The sequence below is a fragment of the Agelaius phoeniceus genome, chromosome 18 (genome assembly GCF_051311805.1).
Source record: "Agelaius phoeniceus isolate bAgePho1 chromosome 18, bAgePho1.hap1, whole genome shotgun sequence".
In the NCBI taxonomy this organism is placed as follows: Eukaryota; Metazoa; Chordata; class Aves; order Passeriformes; family Icteridae; genus Agelaius; species Agelaius phoeniceus.
The window spans coordinates 386,851-414,233 of record NC_135282.1 but is presented as its reverse complement, the minus strand read 5'-3'; the positions used below and the strand labels follow the sequence as shown (position 1 = coordinate 414,233).

At 48.1% G+C, this 27,383-nt stretch overlaps 1 protein-coding gene across 1 annotated transcript in view; it reads left to right on the top strand.

Moving 5' to 3' along the window:
• The window catches only part of ADGRD1 (adhesion G protein-coupled receptor D1), a 121,442-nt gene that overhangs the window by 55,125 nt on the left and 38,934 nt on the right, over positions 1 to 27,383 (top strand). Inside the window, exons 14-17 of the mRNA XM_077187894.1 lie at positions 7,969 to 8,042; positions 9,911 to 10,034; positions 24,470 to 24,573; positions 26,984 to 27,095. Of these exons, the coding sequence (XP_077044009.1) occupies positions 7,969 to 8,042; positions 9,911 to 10,034; positions 24,470 to 24,573; positions 26,984 to 27,095 (414 nt within the window). The remainder of the gene's footprint in view (positions 1 to 7,968; positions 8,043 to 9,910; positions 10,035 to 24,469; positions 24,574 to 26,983; positions 27,096 to 27,383) is intronic.

The following is a 27,383-nucleotide window of genomic DNA, read 5'->3' as shown; positions in this document are numbered from 1 at the left end:
TGCTGCTTTGGAATTCAGCACAGCTTCTTGCTGTCGCTGGAGCTCACTGTTAGCAGGCAGCAAGCCTCTGTTCTGTGGGCTTTCATTCCACCTGGGCTCGGTGAAAGCAGAAATGCAGGAGAGTGTGGGTCAGACCTGGCTGCTGCCAGCCCTGGTGCTGGGGCTCAGCTGCCCCAGGTTCTCCCTTCTCACCTGAGTGCTCTGCCCCAGCAGCAGGGACTGGGAATCACAGCTCAGGTGCTGACTGTCCTGAGTGGCTCCTGTCTGATGCAAATGCTCCTCTTCTTACAAAAGTTATAAAAAGCCATCAGGAGGAAAAGTCCAGGCACTGTTTTGGAAACTGAGAATTGTGGAAATACTGCCTAATAGGAAAAATATTTTTAAAACTGACTCTCCTGTGTGCATCCCTTTAGGGGATTCTGGTCTGTGCCTGCCTCTGGTCCCTGTCACAGCTGCTGCCATTACCTGGACAATGTTTCTGGCCCTGAGCTCTCTGCTGGGCCTGCAGGGCTGTGTGGCATGGGGAGACATTTCTGCCTTTGTCAAAATACAGGTAAATGGGGGAGAGGAAGGTTCATTTGCTTCTTTAATCATGCTTCTGTTGGATTAGAGAACGTGTCCTTTTATAAATGGCTTTTTCTACAGCATTCAGGCCAGTTGTTTTCCTTTGGGAATGCTTTCACCTGAGTTAAGAAAAACAGAGCAGATTTAGAAAAGGTGCATTGAGGCATGTCTGCTTCTTGTTTTAGAAAGGCAACACGTTTTTAATGTAATAACACAGAGTAGCAGAAAAAGGCACAGAATAGAAAACAAAGAACCTTAACAAAGGACACCATAGTCTATTTCATTAAGCAGTTTTGGAAAGTTATCCTGGATTTGTATCAGCATTATCACAAAATCTATTGCATTATTCTGCTTGTAGGGCAGGTGGGGGAAGCTGAATGCTATTTGATTCATCTATCCCAAAACTCCTGTAAGGTTCTGGCAGTGTGTGTGAGCAGAGCCTGGCAGGGCTGGTTTGCACAGGCAGCTTTAGCAAGGTGGGTTTTACCTGCACTGGGAATTGTGTTTAAGGAGCCTGGGGGCAGAGGCAGCACAGCCCGGCTGCAGGGGCAGCACAGCCCGGCTGCAGGGGCAGCCTTGGCAGGAAAAGCCTCCCAAAGTCACCTCCTGCACGGGCCAGGCTGGACCAGGGCCTTTGGGACTTCAGCTTTGCTGAATCCATGCTCCAGGATTAACCCCTTCAACTCAGGTGTCCTAGAAGGGATCAGAGCATAAAAGACAGAAATGAGCTCTTGGTTACGGGAGAAGGGCCCATGGGAGTCTGTGTTTAGTCTGTGTTTAGGGCCCCTCAGTGATCTCCAGGTGGATCTGCCATTGAAAAAAAGAGATTTCCTTCTTTTCTTCATTTGCCAGTCTGAAAAACTCTTTCTGAGCCAGCCCTGACAATCCCATTGGGTTTCCTGTTCAGTGCAGTGGGATGTTCTGGAGCTCTGAGCTGAGTGGACACAGAGCCCTGCTCTCAGGCTGTGCATTGCATTAAATCAGAATAAAGCCTTTTAGGCAATGAGTAACCGCCCCAACACGGGCACCTGGGTGGAATAAGGTGCATCTGTAATTCCCTGGATTAAATGGGATCTCTGTGGAGCCAGACTGTGCTCATCACTGTGGAGAGCAGTGGCTGCCTGGGCTGTGCCCCGAGCCAGGGCTGGGAGGGTCCCAGCTCTGCTGGTTCTGGCCCTGCACAATCAGCTCTGGCCAGAACACCCAGCAAGGGACCTGGGGCTCCCCTGCTCTCCCTCTGGACTGGCTCTGCCCCACTGTCACTGGCTCAGCTCTGCCCTCACTCCATCCCTCCATACACGTTTACATGGCTCTGTACACAGAATTTTTCTCTTACATATGGATATAACTGTTTAACTGTAAGGACATAGCAAAACTCTCTGACTGCTATGCTGCTAATTATGTAAACGAGACTATTTCTTGAGAGACAATACTAATACTTTCACCTCTTCTTTCTTTGGAATAGAGCTGTGCTTTAAGGAACATGAAAAATGTTTCACTTAAGCACTAAGGCAGCTTTTCACACAGATCATCAGTTCAGTTCTGTCTGTTGGTGCTTACACAAGGAAAGCCTGCCACGCTGAGCTCTGCTTCTCCCTGACTGGCATTTAAATTTTTTAAACATCAAATATTTACTGATGTAACCCAGTTGCTCACCAAATTGAATTTCAAAGGTCCTTATCCTGCAGTTTCTGTTTGTGCACATCTCCCATTCAAGGCAGCTCCATGCATCTCTAATGAAAATGAACCTGCTTCTTTCTGGAGCTATTTTTTAACCTTTCTGTGCTCCCCTTTATTACCATGATTTACAACAATATTGTGAGTGTTATTAATCCAGGCTGCAGTCAGTGGGTGTTTGCCATGGGTTTGCTCTGCAGTGCTGCATCTTAAATGGTTCTGGCTTCCAAACTGGAAGAGTTTTGGCTTGCAGCCCCTCATCTCTGCCCAGCATTCACCCACAGACACAACCCAAAGAGCAGAGAAAGGGAAATGCCCTGGAAGGTATTTCAGGTCTTTGGAGCTGAGCAAGGTGTGGAAGCACAGCCCAGAGGACATGGGTCAGGATGTGGGGCTGAGCAGGTTTGTGCTCAGGGCTCCTGGAGCTCCGCTCATCTCTGCCCCCTGATGCTGAGCTCAGTGAAACCAGAGGGTGGAACCTCTCTGCTGGGGTGGGGATTCTGTAGCTGGAAAATTAAAGAAAAGCCACCTGGAGCTGTGTGTGTGTGTTAGGGAGTTGATGATTGCAGCTCAAGGGTTGCAGTCTGTTGCCAGCATTCCTTGAGCAGTTGGGAGCTGCTGGGCACCCAGGGACAGAGGCAGAGCTGCTGCTCCTTGAGCAGGGTCTGTGCTGGGGTGCACCTGAGATGCACCAGGAGCAGCTGGAGCTCCCAGGGACAGGCCTCAGGTGAGGCTGTGGCAGGGCAGGGCTGAGAGCCCCCGCTGACACCTGCCCCTGCTCACACCTGCCCTGGCAGCTGCTGCATGCGGCCCCTGTGCAGGGCTCTAAAAGAGATGGGATCCTCTCAGGAAATGGCATCTTTATTCAAATGGATGTGGACTTGGTAGCAGAAAAATAGCAAGATGCTCCAATGTTCTACATATTTGAAAGCAGTAATTTTTTTATTTTTTTCTGTGTGCCATAATTAAAAAAGAAAGCAGCAGGACAATTCCCTCATCCATTCCCTCCTCCTTTTTCCTCTCTCTTATAGAAATGATATCTGGTAGAGCAGCCAAGATATTTTTCAGTCTGGTGCTCATGGGTCTTTTCATTACTTTTCTGTTCTCACACTGCTTGCCCAGTACAGCAGCTGTTAAATAGACAACTCTGAGAACTGGGGAAGGATATTGGTGAAATATTTGATTAACACTATTTTTGCAGGAAATTGATATGTCAACTATTTTTAGCCTCAGGCAAAGGAATAATCAAACCCAATCCATGTGGCAACCTTCTCCAATTTCAGATGACTTTATAACCTCTGATATTTCACTCATTTTTACTTTTATATTGCAGTCTGTCACAGCTTCCCACCCTTGGTGATTTCATGCAGGTTTTTTAACTGTATGATTGTCCCATTAGGAAATACATTCAGCAAACTTTCCTGTTGGAAAGTGTTGTGTTCATTGCTTCAGAAAGTGTGTGTTGGCACAGCTCTGTTCACAACAATGAAACATCTGAAAGTCTGGCTCTTGTCCATAACACACTCTAATTCCCTATTCATAAGCTAAATTCCTTTTTGTGCAATTTGCCATTTTTTTTTCATTACATATGCTAGTTACATCTTAGGGTGAATCAGTCAAATGGACTCTAAATTAAAATAGTTGGCAGATCTGAGCCCCAAATCTGTTGCAATGCAGATTTCTCAGAGCTTGGAAGAAAACAGCCAATAAAGCCACCACAGACAGGGGTGATTCTTCTTTCTGTCTGTCTTTTTCCAGGTAACTGAGTAGATGAATGTACCCTAAAGCTTTAATCTTCTGGGCAATTAGGAGAAATAGGTGGAAAGGAAAGTCAATAAACCGTGTGAACCTGAATAGGTCACGCTAACAGCCAGGATGTCACTGTGAGGACAGGAAATCCTTACCTTAGATGCATCATTTTAGTCTCTCATTTAATCCATAAAACAGAATCAAAATTTGTTTTGAACCATATGCACATAAGTGAGGAAACAAAGACAAGTGGGCTCCAAATTGAGCTTGATGGGGTAAATTGTCCACTGCTTTGGATGAGAGGAAGCCCAGCTCCTTGGGCTTGGAGCTGCTGAGTTTAGGTCAGTGGCAGCCCTGCCCCAAAGGTGCCTCCCTTTCACACTGCAGAGGGAAGGTGCCCACCCTCCACCCCTGGTGGCCACCTCTGTGTGCCTGAATATTTGCTTTTTGAATCCAGGGAGGAGAGGAGAGGCAAGTGAATCTCGTGAAGGTTCACCCCACCCTCTGCCTGGCTCCTCTTCCTTGGCAAGCCTTCCCCCAGCAGCTGCTGCCTGTTTTCCTTCTGCACTCGTGTTCTGACATTTCCTGCAGCCCTTTCCGCCCCCCTTTCCTGGCCTCCTCTTCCTCTCAGCATGGCTTGTGCCTGGCTCCCAGGAGGGCTGGACTCACCCCCACATCCCTGCACATCCCTGGGAGCAGCCCTGGGGCCCTGGGCGCTGCTGGCAGCCGTGGGGGCAGCACAGACAGACAGACGGACAACACAGAGTTACTCAGACCCTCGGGTGTGAGCACAGACAGACAGACAGACAGACAACACAGAACTGTTCAGGCTGGAAAGGACCCTCAGACCCTCAGGTGTGAGCACAGACAGACAGACAAGCACAGAGTTATTCAGACTGGAAAAGACCCTCAGACCCTCGGGTGTGCACACAGACAGACAGACACACGGACAGACAACCCAGAGTTATTCAGGCTGGAAAGGACCCTCAGACCCTCAGGTGTGTAGACAGACAGAAGTGTGTAGACACGGACAGACAACACAGAATTGTTCAGGCTGGAAAGGACCCTCAGGTGTGTAGACAGACAGACACACGGACAGACAACACAGAATTGTTCAGGCAGGAAAAACCCTCCCAAGCTGGGTCCCACCAGTCCCTCCTCAGGGCACAGGCTCCCAGGCAGGCACTGACTCTGCCCTGCTTTGGTGCCTCTTTCAATGGGATTTTTCCTCTCTCAGTGCAGTTCCTTTTGGGAGCAGCTGCATGTGGCCCTCTCCATGCAGAAGGAGTGATTTGAATAATTTGGATTACAGGGAGCACACGCACAGATCCTGGATTACTCAGTGTGCTGCTGCTTTCCCTCCCCTGAAAGCTTCATAAACTGTCCTTTCACAGGCTTTTAATAAACACTCAAGTGACTTAATCTTTTAGTGTAAAGGCCTGCTTGTATTTTAAGCTTTCTGTTATCAATGTCATTAAATCAATATCCTCAGTTCTATGGGATCCAAGCCACATCCAAGCTGTCACACACAGTTTAACTTTAAAAGGGCGATATTGAGGTACAGTCAGTTCCTTTTTCATAGATTAGAGAGCACTTTGAAGTAGAGCTGTTGAAGATCAGAGGGAGTTTATTCCTCTGCAGCCAGTTTCTTACGTGTTGGGGGCTCTCTGTCCTAATGACAGTTCTGCTGCAGAACTTCAGGGAAGCCTCAGAAGGTGAGTGTTTTATGCAGTTATCATAAATGGCACTGGAAAGCCTTGTGGAGATTATGTAATGGGTGACAAAACACGGACAGATTCTTTAGGAGAAATAAGAGGGCAAATTAGGACAGACCCTTCTTTGCCATTCTTTAATCTGTTTATCTATTTTTCATTATTATTATTTACTTACTCTTTCTCCATCTGAGTGCATACACAGCTCTGGACAGGTCAGAGCCTCGCTTGGTGTGGTTCATTGTCTAATGAGTGACATCTGTGTTTAGAGTTAAGATGGAGAAAAACAAGGACTTGTTCCTTGCCAGAGAAATGTAATTGAGGGTAAAAGATACATCTGGGATTTATTTGGGTAAAAGATGCACGAGTGCAGTACCATGTCTCCTTCCAACCTGACCCTGAGGTGCCCCTTCCATTTAGAGTATTAGAATCCAGATTTATCTAGAGAAATCTTACAGATCAGAAATGGCAGTTATTGCTCCATCTTTGCTGTCATTACAGCAGATCTTTCTCTCTCTCCCTTTCTAGGGTTTTTTAGCCTCTGTCTGTCACAGAAATGAAATAATTTGTAATACAAGGCAGCTGTAGACTCTCTGGGTTGCTCACTTCAGGAGAGATGGTGAAGATGGTGGATGTCACATCACTGAGCACAGCTGCTGCTCAGTGACAGTGCTGGGGGGACAGTGACAGTGCTGGGGGGACAGTGACAGTGCTGGGGTGACAATGACAGTGCTGGGGGGACAGTGCTGGAGGGACAGTGACAGTGCTGGGGTGACAGTGACAGTGCTGGAGGGACAGTGCTGGGGTGACAATGACAGTCCTGATGTGACAGTGACAGTCCTGGGGTGACAGTGCTGGGGTGACAGTGACAGTGCTGGAGGGACAGTCCTGGGGTGACAGTGACAGTCCTGGAGGGACAGTCCTCTCTCACAAAGCCCCTGCCCTGCAGCCCCATCCTGGGACTAGGGCTGGGGAAGAGCTGAGGCCAGGAGCTGCAGGCCTGGGCCAAGGATGTGCTCAGGGAGATGAGAGAATTCCCTTTATGCTGTGCAGAGGGGTGGGCTGAGCGGGGAATGTCCTCATCTGCAGCACAGCTGGGAGGTGCCTGGCGCTCAGGAGGAGCCCTGCAGGCCCTGGCTGGGCAGGAATTCTTGGTTATCTCCAGGCAGGAATTCTTGGTTATCTCCAGGCAGGAATTCTTGGTTATCTCCAGGTAGGAGGGAGCTGTGCTACCTTGTGCCTGACACTCCTGAGAGGAGAAGGAGAATTGCATCAGGAACCTCTTGTACTTGGTTGAGTTTCAGCAGGATGAGGTGGAGGGGATTTTTCTTCATTCCCTAAAACAAAGAGAGCAGAACTTGATTATCTTTGGTCTTGACAGCAGAGCTGTGTCGCAATAATCCGAGAGCTGTTAATTCACCAGTGATTGTTTTATGTTGGAGACTTTTGTAATTAAAAAATTGCCATAAGGCAGGGCCCACGTAATGTGGACTTTAGGGATTTATGTATTAGAAAGGGTTGAACAAACACTGGAAATCCTCTAGTTTGCATATTTTGTCTGTAACAAACTGTTACTTCACTCCAATATAATTTGAATAATTTTGTCATCAAGCTCATGTAACGGAGTGGAGAATGGGATCTCAAAGCTTCTGGAATACAGGAGATTGAGTTAGTTGCTAAACCTGTTTATGGAAGATAGAAATTATGTCATTATAATGCTGAGGTGTGCTAAAATAAAATCCTGAATTACAGCATGGCTCTTTCAGTTTGAATGTATGTTTTAAAATAATTGCTGTTGTGGAAAGAAAATGTCTGGGAGTTGATCATTGTAGTGCACATATTTCAGAGTTATTAATCGTAAAATGCGACATTTTTATTGCGCAGTGAGAACAAACGGTGAACAGAACCCAAAGAAGCCAAGCATGGCTGAGGAGTGATGTCCCAGTCCTGCAGAAATGAACACAAGTATTTGTGCTTATGTACAACAGTGATCCTGGTTTGCTGTTTGCTTAAAGGAGCACAGATTCCTCATTCAGAGCAGAAAAAGTTTAATCCCAGTGTGTAAAATTAAGACTGAATACCATCTTTGCATGTTTGGAGCTTGTGTTGAAGATGTGAGGACTGAACAATTTCGCTGCCAGTTCTGGTGTGTTAATCTCTAATCAGTCTCCTGAAATTATTGTAGCAATGAGAATGTGAAATAGCTGAATACTGGAATTTAGCCCTATTTAAATGCTCCTTCAGGGTTTCTGTTTTTCTCTTGCAGACGCCCAGGCAATACAGCCAAGCACTAAATAAAAGCAACAGAGTTCATCTTTACTGTGCATTTCTGGATTATAGGTATGTTGCATAATTCAAATTCTTTAACTTGGTTTTATTAAATTACACTTTGTGATGCTGTGTATTATCTATATTCTTCTTGCTTCCTTTCATTCATGGAAATGGTTAAAGAAATGGAACCAATGGCTTATAAAAGCCACAATCTGATTGTTTCTTCTTACCACCCATAGGAGACCTGGTATTCCCAGCCCCTGGGTTGGGTGGTAATTGGGAACTGGAAACATTTTGTGATCAGAGTTGCAGCCTGATCCAAATCCTGCTTATCTCGTTTTGTGAGTGTGTCCACTTGGGCACCTGCTCGGATGTTCCAGGGTGGCAAAGCTCCAGCACAGCCTCTGTTTTCACTGGCTCTGTGCCACAGCAGCCTGTGAAATCAGTATTTCAGAGCTGGGAGTTCTGGCCAATGCATGGAACGGATAAACATCATGCAATGATCCATCTTGAATGCAAATTAGAATTAAGGGGAAATAAATATCACCTCGAATTTCACTCAGAAAATAAGAGTTTCACTCAGAAAATAAGAGCTATGGAAAAGCAGTAGCTTTTTATTTTTTTATTTCTTTTTTTTAGCATTGAATACATTTATTTCTTTCCTTTTGAAATGCGTGGCTCTTAGCGAACTCATTGAGAAGGAATACGAATGGTGAATTTTTAATTTCATGGGTTTAACGGGTTTTGAGCTGTAACAGCGCAAGCCTAATTGCTGCAGCAGTGGTGTGGGATGCTGTGATCCCTCCTGAGCACCATGCACCTGGGAAGGTCACAGTAATTGTTCTCCTGAAGTTTTGTTCACCTGTGCTGAGCTGCCCCAGCTGTTGGCAGTTCCTCGTTGTTATGGTTACTCACAGATTAGGATCAATTAGAAGCAGGTTTTATGAAGCCCATGAATGTGGCTGGGGCATTGCTCTCCGCTGGGGCTGGGGCCCTGGAGGCTTTGTGAGGATACAAACCCAGCTATGAAATCTGTCCTTCCCGATGAGCCCCGTTGTGCCAGGATGGGTTTATTCCCTGTGCACCGTGGCTAATTTGGTTTCTGCCCCACAGCAGAGTCTCTCTGAGAACTCAAGGAGGTCCTGAAGGGCAGGAGAATGAGGTAATACCTCCCTTTAAAGCAGGCACTGAGGGGAGCACAGGTCCCTCAGTCCATCTGCAGGACCCAGAGAAACACAGAAGAGATAAATATTTCCTGTCCGAGAGTGGGGTGCGTGGCCTGTGCTGCCTGAGGTTCTGGGTCCCCACCCCACCCCAAGGCTGGCAGGGCACAGGCAATTCTGGCTTGTCCCAGGCAAAGCAAGCTCATGAGGATCGCTGCTCAAAAGCAAAGAGCAAAGTGCCTGAGGATGCTGAGAGCAGCCCCCACACCCTGCCCAGCCATCCCCACACGGGGCAGGAGCTGCCCCTTGGGTGCAGGGACAGAGCTGACAGGGATGGGAGGCTGGAGTTGGGGCTCTCAGCCTGAATTGCTGTGACAGGATGGCTGTGACACCAGGCAAGGGTCAGGCAGCACAGAACACACTCTGATGCTGGGGCTTGTGCAGGATCATTGACTTGTCTGGTACTACATTCTCAGAATGGGTCTGGGTGAAATGCCATAAATGAGATGCAAAATGTAATGTGAATGCAGTTACCATTCATTGATTATAAAACTGGGAACAGATCTCTAGAGATGTTCATGGAGGGGCCTGATCTGTGCTTGGTCCTGGTGAATATTTTCCTTTGCTGTGTCCATGATGGAGCTGAGAGGGCACTCACAGTGCTGGGGGATTGATTCCAGAGCTTTCCATCTCCTGTGCAGCACGGGGCATGTGAAATTAGCCCCCAGCAGGTGCATTTTGGCAGGGGTAACGTTTGGTTTTTGTGCCTCCCAGCAATGGAACTGGCGTCTGGTCCAGCGAGGGCTGCGTGAGGCAGAGTGGGGACCTCAACTACTCCGTGTGCCTGTGCAACCACCTCACCAACTTCGCCATCCTGATGCAAGTGGTGCCTCTGAAGGTGAGACTCGGCAGGGCAGTGACTCTGTCTGAAATGAACCATAAATACATCAGTTACATCCTCTCATCACCTAAGTGCCTGAAACTGGGCGCACTTGTACCCAGCTTGGGTTTATTTCTTGTTTCTGTTGTGTTGTCCAGAGAGTTTAATTAGTTAATTCATACCCCAGCCCTTTGTGTCAGTCTGTCCACTTGAAGGGGGGTTGGCTTCCTCAGGCCATCCAGTTTTTATCTCTCCATTATTCTCTTTATTGCTTGTGAAGCACCTAATGACCCCATCTGGTTTCCAAGTACAATTTTTCTAGGAACTCTTCAGGCTGATAATAAAATGCAGCTTTGCCTCAAGACCTCCCATCTTGTGAGACAGAAATGTCTTGGGAGAAATGTGCTATTATTAACCCTGTTTAAAGAGCAGCATTCAGGGAATTAGCCAGGATTAAACAGGACAGCACCAATTAAATGTCACTGAAAGATTGGTTGGTTCTCCACTGGGAATAGTTCTGAAAGGCCCAGCTTTCAACTAGACAGATTTAGGATTGTGATGATTAATGGGATGCTGCCATAAGTTTTAGTATCATGTGATATTGGTAATTAGAGATCAAAGATATTTCATACAGAATTCTTTGGAATCGGGTTTTCCTTATGTGGTCTGAAACACATAACTGGGAAAGGCTGGATGTGAATGGACCTTCCAGTGCCTCACAGTCCTGTAATAGCTCCTTTTTCAATAGTTTCTCTTTCCTTGAGATTTTGGTCTGATGCATTTCCATCCACCAGAATGTTTTTCCACAGCTTTGTTTTCCCCTTTATGATAAAAGGAAAATCTCATCCCAAACCTTTGTCCAAGACATTTCCTTTAAATGGACCATTAGGATTTTCTTCTGGTACTAATTTTTCTAACTAGTGAAAAGAACTGTTACCTTCCTTGTGTGATTGGCATGAAGATGAGTCAGGCAAGACAGAATTTCTGCCTTTCGAGCTGTGCCAGCAGCCACAAATTCCCAAAACAGTTGCTGAGTAAACCCTGCTGAACCAACATGACAATTGGAAACTTCTCCCAGGTGTCCTTGGAACCCTCTTAAGCAAATGTTAAAATGCTGTGGGTTTTGAGCACATCCTTGTGTTTGTTCACCATGTTCAGAAATTCATGAGCCGAGGTTCAGAGGGCCCATTTAAATCACCCCTTGGAACAAATGCTCTAAGACATTATTGCAGTGATGTTATATCTGATCTTGAACTTTTGTATGTTTTAATCATCTTCTCATAAAGGAAGTGCACAGATAATATGAAGCAAGTAAAAGAGGGTGGGAGTGTGCAACTGCCACATTTGAACAGTTCTGTTTACACAGCTATAATACATCTGTGGCCAAACAAATTGAAATGGATCACATTTTTTTGTATGAACACCGTTTTTGACAGAATGTTTATTTTTCTCTAGATTCTGGAAAAAATTAGATTCTTACCCAAAAGGGTCTGCTTTTCATAAAAAATGGAAATAAGTAATTGGACATGAACTGCCTGAAAACTGTAGATTTTTTAATCAAAAGCTGTATTTTGGTACCAGAAAAAAAAAAAAGGGGGAATTAACTTTTCATGGGAATTCTCTGGGTGTTTTAGACTTCCCTTCTCCTGTGGAAAGTGCCATTCCCTTTCTCCCCAGGGTACAGACACAAGCAGCTCTCAGGGGAGCAGGGGAACCTTCAGAGCCTTTCATGCAGCAAAACCAGGGGTGCACGGCTCTGCCAGCCCTTGCAGAAAGGCAGGCAGGTGCACAGAAAACAATTAAAGCTCTAAAAAGGGGGATACTGACAGGGATAAAGAGATGCAGCACACAGCAGTGCCTGTGCAGCAGCCTCAGAGCTGGGAGAGCATCCCCAGGGAGAGCCCTTGGGGAAATCCAGGAGCTCCTGGGAGCAGCTCAGGCTGATCAGAGCTCTGAGTCCCTCAGCTCCTCCTCACTTCGATTTTCCTTCTGCTCAAAAACAAAAAAAGGCCATGAGCTTCCCATTAATGTGGCCTTGCAGTTCTCTAGAGTTTGCTGTTCCCAGCTGGAGTGCACAGGACCCTCAGGGGTTCACCCAAAGCCGAGGGGTCCCTGAGCCCCAGCTCTGGAATCAGGGTCAGGGTCCAGCCAAAGCCGAGGTGTCCCTGAGTTGTGCTAAATTCCAGCAAGAATCTTCTTGCTTAAGTCCTTCTCTTTGTTCCTTCATTGGTTGAATGTGGCTTTTTGGTTAAATTAGGTTAAATTTGTTCCTTCATTGGTTAAATTTGTTCCTTCATTGGTTAAATGTGGCTTTTGGTTGAATTTGGTTAAATTTGTTCCTTCATTGGTTAAATTTGTTCCTTCATTGGTTAAATGTGGCTTTTTGGTTAAATTAGGTTAAATTTGTTCCTTCATTGGTTAAATTTGCTCCTTCACTGGTTAAATGTGGCTTTTTCCAGCTGCAGAGTGCAGCAGGACCCAGTCCCTGGCAGCCCCTGTGGCCCTGCCCCAGCTCCCTCCCTGCTCCTGCTGCCCTCTCACCTTCACAAACTCCTCCTGTGCCTTTCTTGTGCCCATCCATGCCCTGCTATGTTCCTCAGCACTGCAGAACTGTGTTATTAATTGATGCACCTGCCTTGGGGAGGAATTACAGTGTCCACATGGATTCCATTTTATTCCACTGAGACATTTGTGGGAACAAAACTGAAGGGCACCTTGCACTTCCTGCTGCTGTCTCTTGAACACTTGAGATGTTGAGATGAGGGGTGCTGAGGAACTGTCAGACATTTGTGGCACAGACTGTCAGGTGGGTGTGATTTCTAGGGAGCACAGAAATGCCAGAAAGCTCTTGAGAACAAGCTGTGAGTTCTCCATTTTCCTTCTTGATCTTTGCTCAGAACAGGTCAGGTTAATTCAGTCGCTGTTCTACTGTCTGCCAGCTGGAGGTAATCTCCAAAGGCTGAAATCTGCTGAGACAAAAAATCATTTTTATTCCAATATTCAGAGAAAGGAATTGAAAGAGAGTAGTGGCAAAGGAAAATCTGAAATTCTGGGGTATTAATTTAAACGTGGCAAAATGAACCATCACTCTGATGTCTGTGGGATCTGCACCAGGATGGGGAGAGCTTTGAAGGCTGTGAATTGGTTAAAACTGAGCTCAGATTGCAAATGTAGCTGCACAGCACTCCAGATCTTACCCTGGTTTCAGCAGGAGCCCTAAGGCACTGAAGCCAGGGTGATTGTGAAAGAAGGACACACACAATGCTGCTGATGAGCTCAGCTCAGAGCCTCCAGAGGTGTGGCATTAGCAGCTGTAACAAGTTTATCTCAGGATTGAAGTGACCATCTTGGAGAGCTCCCGGCCATGTGGTGCTCAGCTGCCAGCCTGGCACTGCCGGGTGCCTGCTGAGGGGCTGGAGCACAGGGCAGGCTGGAGCTGTTTGTGTTCCATCACTCTGGGGTTGTGTCTGCATCAGCCTGGCCCACATTCCTGCTTGCTGACATTCGTTTATCTTGCTGGTCCTCACTTGAGAATGATAACATTTATTTTGAATTCTGGAGATCAGTGGTCATCAAGTGGTTTAAACAAATAAATGAGTTGATTGAAGGTAAAATGGGACTGCAGATGAGCAGAATGTTCCTGAAGGAGCATGTTCAACCCTTGACTGCCTTTGAGAAGTGTCAGGGGTGTAATTAAGGTCAGCAGGCAATCAGAAGGTGGAGATTGCAGGGAGCTCTTGGACAGCTCTGGCCAGGTCAGTGAGATTGGGGATTGCTCAGTGCCCAGCACACACTGGTGTGGGACTGAGATTGGGGATTGCTCAGTGCCACCTTCCAGCACACACTGGTGTGGGACTGAGATTGGGGATTGCTCAGTGCCATCTCCCAGCACACACTGGTGTGGGACACTCAGGGACTGAGATTGGGGATTGCTCAGTGCCCTCTCCCAGCACACACTGGTGTGGGACACTCAGGGACTGAGATTGGGGATTGCTCAGTGCCCAGCACACACTGGTGTGTGACATTCACAGGGGCTGAGGATTGCTCAGTGCCATCTTCCCAGGAGCTGAGATTGGGGATTGCTCAGTGCCCTCTCCCAGCACACACTGGTGTGGGACACTCACAGGGGCTGAGATTGGGGATTGCTCAGTGCCATCTCCCAGCACACACTGGTGTGTGACACTCACAGGAGCTGGGGATTGCTCAGTGCCATCTCCCAGCACACACTGGCTCACAGGGGCTGTGCAGACATGAAGGGTTTGCTCTGATCAAGCTTTTCCTTCTGATGGGGAACCCGAGGTAGGGAAAGAAATCCCTGTAGCAAATAGATAGATAGAATGCAAACAGATCATTGCTGCAGCTGCCCTTGGGAGCTCCTGTCCTTCTCCTTCCTTGGTGCACAGAGCAGAGTTCCAGGCTTTCCTCCACCCAGCACAAACCTCTGGGCAGCCCCTGGTGCACTGTGCACCTGTGGTGGGAGAGAGAAGGAGCCCATTTATGTGGATGTGTTTGTTCCCTGTGGGGCAGGGCCGGGAGCTGCCTGAGGGGTTTGCAGCTGGATGGGACATGGGACATCCCCTTGGGCCTGGGCTCCCAGCTCTGTGCTGGGGCTCCTGGCGGCAGGGACAGGGACAGTGGCAGCAGGGACAATGACAGTGGCAGGGACAGGGACAGGAGAGGCAGAGCAGCAGCCCTGGCACACACTCAGACAGGAGCTCTCCTTCCTAGACAGCAGGAACCCAGCCCAGCCCAGAGCTGCAGCAAAAAGGGCTTCAAAGAATATTCAGATGCTGTCGCTGCATTTTGGGCAGCCTCACTCCCCCCTTCAGTCAGGGGCCCCTGCTCCTGCCAAGGAACATGCCAGCCATCTGGCAGATTTGTTTCTGTAGTGATCCAACAGCTACAAAGCATGCCAGGCTATTTGTACCATCTGCCACGGAAATGTCACTTCAGCTAAAGGATGGTGGACACCTGGGGACCCAGGGTTCAAAAATCCTTTTAAAGAGCAATCATTTTCTCCCACAGAAAAATAGAGTTTGAACCTTGGGTCCTCCTCCCCCAGAACACCAGTGCAGGACACAGCTGAAATATTTATGTCTCCTAAACCATTCTCTAATTTGTTCTTTTTTTCCTGCTTTTCCTCTTGCTGTCTTTTCCAACTGTGAGAATATAAAAATGGCTCCTATAAAGTTCAGATGTGGATGGACATTTCCAGCTAAGCAGTAGTGTTATACAATCTGTGGTAGAAATTGTTTGGGGTTTTGAACATGTTTTCTGCATTTCTAAAGCTAGAAATGACTTTGTTTTTATGCCATTTGTAGCCTGTTCACGATTCAGAATAGACTATCAATCAATACAGTTCAAGCAGCTCACCAATGGGCTTGTAAGCAGACAAGTGTTTATACAGGGAAAATACTTAAAACTGTCTGATCTTGATGGTGGAACTGTAGAAACAACCCTTAGCATTTTTAGGGAGCCCAGGATTCTGAAAAGGTTTGGGTATTCATCTGTGAGCTTCTATTTACAAAAAGAAAATCATCCCAAATTTCTTTTCTTGTGGCAATAGACGTGTTTTTATTTTAGCTTTCGCTGTTATAGCTGAGTTTTGATAATGCATGGCTGATTGAAAAAAGGTGCATCAATTCGTGTTCATAAAGGCTGTTTTGAAAAAGTCCTGGTATGGCAAAATGCTTCAAAAATATGGGGCATAGATGGGTAATTTATCAGTTTGGAGCATTGTTTCCTAAATCTAATATTGCAGTTATTAATCAAACACTGCACTTTGTGTGCAATAAAATAGCAGTCTGAAACCATAAGCTGTTTTCTTAAAATTTTCAGCCAGTTCCACACTCAAATAGGACAATGAAATGGAAATAATGTGGCACTCTCTGATTTCTGCTGTTTTGTAATTTTTGTATAATTACTTTTCTCAGCATGCTTTTCATTGCTGGGAACATAAAAAGAATAATGCCTAAGTCCGGTAATTTTTCTTTGTGCTGCATATTTAAAAATTGGGTAGGCATTGCGATTTTTTGGTCCCTGTTCATTACCAGTGACATTTCGTGTGACTGAGAAGGTCCCCACAGACAGTTCAGACAGGCTCAGCCATCAGATGAACAAAGATAAATCAGCCTGGGTGTTGATTCCAGTGCTGCTTTGTAAACTTTCTTTGCTCTCTGGGTCTCTCCCCTTGCCCCTCCATTTCATGGCAGGGATCGTTGTCCCTGTGCAGGAGCTCCTCTCACACTGGGATTGGGTATCGGGTTCCTTTTGTCCTTAGGGCACCCAAGCTCATCTTCCTGAAAATCCAGCGCTGCTCTTGATTTCGAACCCTTGGTTTGAACTTGATTTTCTTGATTTTGAGTTTGTTCCTTCCTTTGCTGTTCCGCCCCTCTGCCAGGTCAGCTCTGTTGATTTCCATGGGAGGAAATTGGGGAATTTCTGGGTGTCCCTAATCCCACAGAATTACAAGGGAAAAGTTGGGCTAGTGCTGCAGGATACTAAACCCTCAAATTCCTCAGAGAATTGTTTGGCACTTACTGCATTTCACTCAGCAGGGGAGAGCAAAAATGACTTTTTATTTTGGAAAAGCACAAATGTTTAAGAGTGCTATAACTGTCGAAATAACTGCTTTGTTTGAGAAGCATGATAGAGTACCTATTTTAATCAGAATACTCACCAAAAGAACACAGACTTCCTTTCTGTGGTGGAAATGAAAGCACTGAACCACTTGGCAGCCAGTTCTCCCTGCTGACTGAAGGATTTCCCATGCAGTACGAAATGTTATGAGCACCTTTATCCATCACTGTTCTCCTTAGGTGTGGTCACCCTGTGCCCGAGCCTGCTGTGCCTCCTGCAGGGGCCTCTCTGTCCCCAGGGCTGGGCTGGGGGCTCAGGGGCACCCAGGGCACAGCCCCACCCAGTGCCAGCCCTGATCCAAACGGGCCTTTGGAGCCAAAGCCCAGCCTGGGGAAACACAGCTGGACACGCTCACTGAATGGAATTGTCCTGGGAGCTGGTGTTTGACTGTCCTCAGCTGCTCTGAGGGGTCTCAGACCCAGCCTGGCAGGAGAGTGCCCCGTGGAGCTGATCTGATCCCCTCTGTGGGGCTGATCCCCCCCTCTGTGGGGCTGATCCCCCTGTGGGGCTCTCCAGGGCACTCGGGTCTGGCTGCTGGATGGGACAGGAGGAGGGCAGAGAGCAGCTGGACCAGCCCTGGTGGATGCACAGAGCAGGAGCAGAGACCAGCCCTGCAGGTTGGGCAGAGCAGGAGCAGAGGGCAGAGAGCAGCTGGACCAGCCCTGCAGGTTGGGCAGAGCAGGAGGAGCTGCTCCTGCTGGAGCAGAGGGCAGAGAGCAGGGGACCAGCCCTGGTGGATGAACAGAGCAGGAGCAGAGGGCAGAGAGCAGGGACCAGCCCTGCAGGATGGACAGACCAGGAGGAGCTGCTCCTGCTGGGGCAGAGAGCAGGGGACCAGCCCTGGTGGATGCACAGAGAGCAGCTGGACCAGCCCTGGTGGATGCACAGAGCAGCTCCTTGAGTCTGGGATAATCTGCTGTGAATACAGCACTAAACATTTCCTGCAGGCTTAGACTTGAAAGGAAGGCAGAAAAAAACCCCACCCTGCTCTGCACTCACAGATTTTGGAAGAACTTGGAAATATCAGCTTTTCTAGTCCCCAGACTTTATTATAATCTGATATCACCTCACAACTTGAGTCCTTCCTCCCTGCCATGCTTCCTTCAAGCTTCATTTGAATTAAGAACTTTGAGATTTGTAATGAGCAGAACCCCTACTGTTTGATGACACAGTGCCCAGAACTACTTTGAAAGATGATGTGGGCATTTAAAAATACCAATTAATATCTTGGCAGAGATATTTGGAAAATTCTGTATTTTTTGTGTCACAGTGAAAAGTTTTAAATAAGCAACACCAGGCTGGGCTGGCTGGAGGGAAATGTGCCTTTAATCCTGAAAATCCCCCTCTGCAGCACTTTGTTGGAAATTGCTGGGAGCTGTGGAGTTAACAGAGAAGGGAAATTCAAAAACAATTCTGCTGGAAATGGCTGATAAAGATGATTGCATTGTGGCTCTCAGAGGCCATTTTTTCTTTACATTTGCAGTATCTGATGCATGGTGGCTTGAGAAAAGAAGTTTGTGCACCAAATGAGGCTTTTCTGTGGGTGGTGATTGTACAGTGCCACTCAGCATGGCCCCACCAAAATCCACCCTGTGCTCTCAGGAGCAGACTGAGCCTCCTGAACTCACCACAGATGTTCATTTTAAAAAATGGAATGTTTTGTACCTAACAAAGTGCTTGGCAAGCTGAAGGAAAACAGAGATTTGTATTGTTATTATTATTTCACATGTAAATAAAGGCCTCTCTGGGCTGAGACTGAATTTCAGCAGCCTTTCTGGAGGCAATTAAAACCATTAGCTTCATCAGCCAAGGCCAGCGTTTTAATGTCTCTGAGACACTCAGGCTGCCAAAGTTAATTATTCATCCTTTTCTTAATTGGATTCAGATTACATTTTAAAGGTACAACTTCAGTGGATTTGGCTGTAACTGCTCCCCAGGAAGTGCTCAGGGAGGATGCTCAGGTTTGCAGAGGGTTTGGGGGGATTTCAGTGCTGGGCAGCCCCTGCAGATCTGTCAGATAATGAACAGGAAAATCCATCTGCACTGCAGGGATTTCCTGTGGGATGCAAAGCTGAGCAAAAGGGAGATGGAAATCTCACTCACCTTCTGTCTGCACCTAGGGCAGAATGCAGCTGTCGTGGCATTTCCAGCAGTGAACAAACACCTGCTTTAATGCAATGTGCCCACTCATGGGCACATGCAGACATATCCTGGGCTGTGCCAGGGACTGAGGCTGAAATACAAACCAGGGCTGTGGTCTCCTGCTCAGCTTGCAGGACTCATCTTGGAGGCTATGAAACCTTTCTTGGTTCAGGAACATGCCTTTTTCTGGAGGACAAATTGTTTTTCAGAAAGGAGATTTCTAAAGTAGTGTGGACAGTGAAATTACTGCTTTTGGTGTCGTAACAGTGAAGCTGTCACTTGGTACAGCTGTCAGGATCAGCTGTGACAAGCCCTAGTTGGAGTGTTTGAGCTCAGCCTTTGTCTGATGCGTGACCTCTGAAGGCAGAAATAGAGAGATGATTTGCAGTATGTGAAGGGAAAATTTTAGGTTGGAAGTGTTTTCCTTTGGCCAAGTTCACCCTTTGCCAAGCAGAAGAGTGCAGTCAATGGCCTGAGAGGTGAGTAAGGGACAGGGGCAGGAGGGCAAATGTGCCCTGGAGAAAGGGAGCACCAGGCAGGTGCCCTGGGCTGGCTGGGGGCTGCTGTGCTCCTGTGTGTGCTCACTCAGTCACTTCACAGGAATAAGGAGCTTTTCCCCTCTAGACACAAACGATTTTTCCTGTGGAGCCTACTGAATAAGGCTTTCAGCCTGAATGACCCTTCCCAGCTCCTCCAGCTACAAAAAGTACCATCTCATTATTATAATATATTTTCATCTTCCTTGCAGTTATTTATAAACAGAGGGGTTCGATAGCACTTTCTATATTTTTTCTTTTTTTTTTTGAACAGCATTATAAATGAAAGATTTGTACTTGCAGCCTGAGCTGGTGTCTTTCCAGGAGCATTTCTCAGGCTTGCCTGTGAGTTTCCAAAACAGACGTGTTAAGCAATGTAGTAACTCCTCTTAGGAGGGAGCCCAGGGCTGGGGCAGTGCCACAGGAGCGTGGATCTGCTCCATCCCCTGCCTTGGCCAGGCCTCCAGCAGCTCCCAGGGCAGGGGCTGCTACAGCCTAGGCTGAAAGGGTGGGAGGAACTTTTGGTTTTACCTTGTCAAAGCAGAAACTCAGAAACATCTGTCTCTTAGTGCTGGTATTGCTGACACTCCTGACTGCACGAGCTCGTTTCCTGGCTTTTCAGGGTGAAAGAATGACCATATCAATGCAAGGAAGCTAAATGTTTTAGAAGAAAAGAATAATTTAATGTAGATTGGGACAAGTGTGAGAATCAGGCTGATGGGATGACTTCACACTTTGCTCAGTGTTTTATTTGGTACTTTTTAATGCTATTTTCCTTAATAATAGCAATGCAGCTTGATTAGAGTTTTTGCGCTGACTACAAACCCATCCCAAATTACTGTTTTACATTCCACATCATGCAGGAAGTCTGTAAACTTTCAAAAAGACAAACTGAGGTTAGGTAAAAACAGCCCTTATCAGAGCACTGGAATTAATTGAAATCGTTTCTTAATTAATGAGGCCCAATGCTTTGACAACCCAGGTACTTCTGACAAATTGCTCCTTTTATGCCCTCAGATGGGAACACACCACATCCAGGTGTGCTGTGGCAGCTGGGGTGGGAGGTTTGTGGGGCTCTGGTGTCCTTAAATACAAATTCTTTTCCCTCCTTCACCGCAGCCCTGCAGTGAGGCTGCACACCCTGGAGATCATCCCCAGCCTGGTTTTGAGCTCTTTTGTGCGTTTTTCCCCTGCTCTTTCCCTGCAGTTCACACCTGCATGGGCAGGAGCTGCTCTGCCTCTGAGGGCAGCCCCTGCAGCCCCTCTGGGCCCTGCCTTGCAGCTGGAGCTGGCTCAGGCTGAGCCCAGCTCTGTCCCTCACAGGGGCAAGGGGAAGCTGCCCTGCAGAGCTGCTGCTTTGCAGGAAGCTCCCACCAGGCTGGCCTGAGTGTTGGCTCGGGAGCAGCACTCTTACAGCCTCATCAGATTTTGGTTCTGCTCACCAGAGCAAGAGCAATTTCCAGCTCACAGATGCAGGGACCTGGGCAGGTTATTTCAGGTTTCAGTGAATCTTGTACATTTTGTTGTAGAAGAGATTTTTTTTCCCTTTTTCATTTCTAAGTCATAGAGGATTCACATTTTGTCTTGCCCTGCAGGGGTTTCTGGAGAAAGACTGAACTAAAACCCAGAGACAGACTTTCTTAGAAACACAACATCAAAGAAATTGGGGAGAAAAAAATATCTGGGTGATCATTATCTTCTTTTGGATTACTGTGGGAAAAACCAAACAGTTTGATCGGGGGGGATGGATCACCTTTCCCACATGGAGAGAACTGGGATTGCTCAGCCTGGGGAGGAGAAGGCTCCAGGCTGACCCAACTGTGGCCTTGCAGCACCTGAAGGTCCTGCAAGATGGAGAGGAGCTGTTCACAGGAGCAGGCAGTGACAGGAAAGGGGGAATGGCTTCACAGGGAAGGTTTAGAGCAGACTTTGGGAAGGAATTCCTGGCTGGGAGGGTGGGCAGGCCTGGCACAGGTGCCCAGAGCAGCTGGGGCTGCCCCTGCATCCCTGGCAGTGCCCAAGGCCAGGCTGGACACTGGGGCTGGAGCACCTGGGACAGTGGGAGGGGTCCCTGCCATGGCAGGGGTGGCACTGGGGGGGCTCTGAGGTCCCTCCCAACCCAGGCCTTTCTGTGATTCTCTGATTTCTGCCCATTTCCCCTGGCTTGCTCCTTGGACCTTCTGCGTTTGTCAGTGACAGTAAGGGCACAGCACCCTTGAGATCTCTGCCAGTGCAGCACCAGCACAGAGCACTGTAAATCTGAGCTCTCTCTGAGCAGGGAAGCTCTCCAGGGAACATTTTCTGCCTTAAGGACTGCTGAGAAATACTGATTTCAGAGTGACTTTACATCTGAAAAGCCTCCCCAGCTCCCCTCCTCCTTCTGCAGAATTGGGAGCCACCTGCAGCCAGGGAACAGGGTGGAGGCGCCAGGAAATAAGGTCCATGCATTTTGGACATGAATGTACCTGATGAGGAAATCGCTTCTAAACTGCTCCATTTACCACACAGATTGTTCCTATTTCAGGAACATTCTGTGGAGAATGCCTGCACATGCCTTCTTTGGGGGATGAGGGATGACAGCATCTCTTTTGTAGGAATTATCTGGAGCTTTAAAGCTGTTCCAGTACACAGAACTCTTTTGTTTCTGTAATTGATGCTGTCCAGTCAGGGAAAAGAAATGTGTCTTTGGCTGGCAAAGAAAAAATACTCAAGAGCTGCATCATATTTCCTAGGAACAGTAACACCATAGCAACAGTTGTCTTTCAGTGCATCCCTTACAGGCTCTCAGATTGCTGAGCTCTTCTGCTGGAAACTCAGCACACGTGAGCTTGGCAGGTACTTAGACTAAAAACCCACACTCACAACACATCTTTTTGTCTGTATTAATGCTTTCCCATGACCACATGGCAGGTTATTTCACTCCTGTAAAAGGAATTTTAATGGGGAGTTTATTGGTAGAGCTGCTTTGGTTTGATAATCTCTGATGGAATACTTCATTTGGGTGGGAAGTTTTATTGTGTGTGTGTGGAAAATAATAGAAAATCCCAAACATATGTGAAAGGACTAGTTTTTATTAAATAAATGTGCTGTAAAAAAGTTTTGGAAAGATATCATTCCTTTTAGTATTTTGTTATAATCAATGATTTTTTTTTTAAGCTTGGAATTTAGTCAATAGTAAATTGAGATTGAAACAATAACACAGTATTTCAAGCATCATAATTAAAGCTTTTTGATTGAGTAATTTTTTTTTCTTCAGTTTATGAAAATGTCAAGTCTGTCCAAAATCAAGTCAGGAAAAATGTTTGAAAATTCTTCTAGGATGAGAAAGCTTTTTCCTGCCTTGCTCTGTTCTACTTATTACATATTAATACTGCCTGGCTCCCTTTGCTGGGTGTGGCTCTTTTGTCATTCTTTTATGAGAACTTGCATGGAAAGTTAAAACACATGCTGATTAATTGGAGTGGCCAAACCACCCTGTCCTTCTTGCATTGACTCTGTCCAGGTTTAACACAGATCCTGGGGGAGAGCACCGTGGGGTTGCAGTTTAAATGTTCCTAAAAGTTGCATTACCTCCACAAGAGATGCCAGCAGGCAGAAGCAGAGGCTGGGAGCAGAGCTTTGCCCTCCTGCTGCTCCCACTGGGTCCATGCTGGGGTTTCCATGCTGGAGTGTCAGCCCAGCTCCCTCAGCAGGCACTGCTGGCTCCATCCCTTGCACAGAACCAGTGATGGATCTGTCATTTCATGGCTGTGGATGGCTCTGGTGGGTGGGTTCTCTGCTTTGGGTTCTCTGCTTTGGGTTCTCTGGTTTGCTGGCTCTCCCTGCATGGTGGTGCTTGCACAGGGCTGGGAATGACTGGGAGCATCCCTGGGAAGCATCCCTGGGAGCATTGCTGGGGGCATTGCTGCAGTATCACTGCCAGCATCCCTGGGAGCATCACTGGGCCCTGTGAGCTCCTGAGCTGAGCTGAGCTGCCCAGGCTGAGCTGCCCAGGCTGCCCGAGCCCTGCAGCCACAGCAGGAGCCGCTGCTGCTGAGGGCCTGGGCTGTGACACAGGACAGGGACACTGTGGGCAGGGCAGGGCTGGCAGTGCTCAGTGTGACTCCAGCTCACAGCTCTGTTCTGGTCCCTGTGTGTGCTCAGTGTGACACCAGCTCACAGCTCTGTTCTGGTCTCTCTCTGTGTGTGACTCCAGCTCTCAGCTCTGCTCTGGTCCCTGTGTGTGCTCAGTGTGACACCAGCTCACAGCTCTGTTCTGGTCTCTCAGTGTGACTCCAGCTCACAGCTCTGTTCTGGTCTCTCTCTGTGTGACACCAGCTCTGTTCTGGTCTCTCTGTGTGTGACTCCAGCTCACATCTCTGCTCTGGTCTCTCAGTGTGACACCAGCTCACAGCTCTGCTCTGGTCTCTCAGTGTGACACCAGCTCACAGCTCTGCTCTGGTCTCTCTGTGTGACACCAGCTCACAGCTCTGTTCTGGTCTCTCTCTGTGACTCCAGCTCACAGCTCTGGTCTCTCTGTGTGTGACTCCAGCTCACAGCCCTGTTCTGGTCTCTCTCTCTGTGTGTGACTCCAGCTCACAGCCCTGTTCTGGTCTCTCTCTCTGTGTGTGACTCCAGCTCACAGCTCTGGTCTCAGTGTGACTCCAGCTCTCAGCTCTGCTCTGGTCTCTCTGTGTGACACCAGCTCTGTTCTGGTCTCTCAGTGTGACTCCAGCTCACAGCCCTGTTCTGGTCTCTGTGTGTGCTCAGTGTGACACCAACTCTCAGCTCTGTTCTGGTCTCAGTGTGGCACCAGCTCACAGCTCTGCTCTGGTCTCTCAGTGTGACTCCAGCTCACAGCCCTGCTCTGGTCTCTCTGTGTGACACCAGCTCTGCTCTGGGCTCTCAGTGTGACTCCAGCTCACAGCCCTGTTCTGGTCTCTCTGTGTGACACCAGCTCTGCTCTGGTCTCTCAGTGTGACTCCAGCTCACAGCTCTGTTCTGGTCTCTGTGTGACACCAGCTCTGTTCTGGTCTCTCTCTGTGACTCCAGCTCACAGCCCTGTTCTGGTCTCTCAGTGTGACGCCAACTCTCAGCTCTGCTCTGGTCTCTCAGTGTGACTCCAGCTCACAGCCCTGTTCTCTCTCCCTGCTGCAGCTGACGAGAGAACACCAGGTGGCCCTCTCCTCCATCACTTACATCGGCTGTGCTCTGTCCATCGTCTGCCTGACGATCACCCTGGTCACGTTCGCCGTGCTGTCGTGAGTAATTTTTGCTTCATACCTGCTGAGCAGCCAGCACGCAGCAAGGCGAGCAGGATCCCTTCAGCTGCTCAGCATAAAACAAAGGCTATTAATTCTACAACCTTCCTTAATTAGATTCTGCACGTGTATTTGTAACACTTGGTTGGTTATTTCTAAATTACTTTCATTTCCTGAAATGGGATGGTCTTTATATAGCAAGCCATTTTAATCTCGTGAGAGATTTTAATTTTTTTTTTAACTGTCCATGCTTTGCTATAGTTCAGGAACCTTGCAAAGAGCCTTGCAGGAGGCTTTGGTCTGGACTCCAGTACCAGGTGAGCAGGGACTGCAGGCCCACCCTCTCTGCCCCCACATCTCTGGGTTGCTCAGCGTACACTGACAGCACCTCCTGCTTTTCCACTGCCCTGTCTGTGAGGCAGGAGTTCAGAAAGGAGTGCCCAGTAAGGAAGTCTCAGTCAGCACTGGCTGCCTGACTTTATTTTCACACAGCTCGTACACAATTACCTCATGCAGCCCACGCTGATGTTCAAGTGTCTCGCTGTTCTCCACCAGGCTGCTTTTCTGTGGTGCTTTAGTGGGGTGAAGGACACTGTAAGCAGTGTGGAATTCACTCCATGGCTCGTGGTTAGAAACCTCTGCACCCAAAGCAGGGCAGCCCTGTGAGGGCTCTCTCTGCTGGGAAGGTTTCTGCCCCAGGGCACTCAGGACCTTTATTCCTATTTATGTTCCCCTAGTGACAAATGAGTTTGAGGCCCAGCTGGGCTTCGTACAAACATTGCTGGAAAAAAGCTTTCATAAAGGTTTGTGTCTAAATAAGAAACAGAAAACCTGACTAAGGGTGAAGTAACTTGTCCAAGGCTGTGCAGTACTTTGGGAGTACAGCAAGGACTGGGGTTCTTGTCTCCTTTCACACACTAAACCATATTCTTCTCACTTAAGAGTTTGATTCTTGTTTTCTTGTATTTTGGACATGCTGTTTAGAGGCCAGTTTCTAGGGAAAAGGACTAGCTAAATCTCAGTAAACTGACTGCAATGCTTGTTTTTTTCCAGACCCCGTATTATTTCCAAGTTTCGAGATTTTTGTTGGTCATACTTGGATTAAGAGCATAATGTGTGGCAAAATCCACTCTAAATAAGTCCAACATCTGCCTGTCTGCCATTGTGCTGTTGGCATGTTTAGGCTAAGGGGAATGATCTGCTCCATTTTAGTCTGAGGGCAGAATTGGATGTTAGGGTGTTTCAAAAGGAAAAAGAAGCAAAAGGAGGAGGTGTTGCTGCAGCAGGGCTGAAAACTCCTCAAGGAGCTGGAGGCAAACAAGACTTGGAAGAGAGCTTGGAGCCAGCTGACTGTCACAGGGTTAAGCACCCCACCTACATACAGCATCCTTCAAACTGCCAATTGAAAATAATTTGATTATCTTTTCACTGGAGAGCAGGGTCCCGTTAAGCAGCTGAAGTGGAATTTTGCAATGTGGTGTTAGATGACTGTGACATAAGTGGAGAAGAATCTGGCAAGTTCTTTGCTTCTCCATGTCCTGGCCAGGGCAGCCCCTTCCCAGGGGGACAGTGAGCCCTGCTGCCCTGGTGGGTGACACTGCCCAGCCTGTGGAGCTGCTCAGCACAGAGCCACTGGCACCAGGCAGAGCATCCTTGAGCTACGTTTGGGATCTCAGTACTTCTTGTGCCCTCCCTCTTCATTCCCGCTCCATGGAGCGGTGCAGCAGGAGGGTGCATTGGAATAGGAACCTGTTATCACCAGCACTGTTTGTTTTTCAAAGAGAACAGAATTTAAGGCAAGCCTGAGATGTTCAGATCAATGTTTTTGTTTTCTGTTTCTTATTTTGGGATGAGAACAGAAACACGAGGTCAGCAGACTTCCAGGAAAGCCTGTTCTTGTCAGATTTCCAGCTGGTTTTTGAAAAGCCAAGGGAGATACGTTCAAATGATGTTGAAACCACAGTCAGGTTCCTGTCAAGACAGGCACTGCCCATCTGTGTATGGAGCTATCTTTCTCAGAAGTTATACTTGTATAAATCAGAATTGGAACCAATGTCTTTCCCCGTTCCCTCCTTTCCCAGAAAGGCAAATACCGACAAAATAAACCCAGGAGCTCTGGCGCAGAGTGGGCACAGGTTTGCTTTCTGTGGGGTGTGAGCTCCTTGTCAGCTCAGCACCCTCCAGGACCAAGCCCTTGCTGGTGTTGTGCCCCTGGCCGTCCCTTTGCCACGTGCAGGGTGCTGTGCTGTGCCAGCATAGAGGGGTGCTCTGCTCAGGCGCTGCCCAGGCTGCTGGCAGCAGAGCTCCCGAGGCCCCAGGGTCAGCCCAGCCGCAGCCAGGGCCAGCTGGGTGCCTGCTGCAGCTGCACGGGAGGCCCTGGGCCGTGCTGAGGTGTTTCTGTGCCCCGCAGGTCCGTCAGCACCATCCGCAACCAGCGCTACCACATCCACGCCAACCTGTCGAGCGCCGTGCTGCTGGCCCAGGCCCTGCTGCTGGCCAGCTTCCAGCTCAGCCCCGCAACCGTGAGTCTCTGGGGTCCTCGGGGCAGCTCCAGGCTCTGCTGGGGCCGCGGGCACAGCCAGGGAAGGTTCTGCAGGGGAGCTCTGGCTTTAACAACGCGCCCTAGCCAAAAACGCCATCCTGCTGCAGGGGAAATGCTCAGGCAGGGCACCAGGGCTAAGCCATTAAACTGGCATCCAAAGCAGCCCAGTGAGAGCAAGACAAACAGGCCAAGCTAACTGCATCACATACCAGTACAACCAATTTCTTTCCACTGTTAATTTTAAAAATGAAATTTAAAGGAACATGAG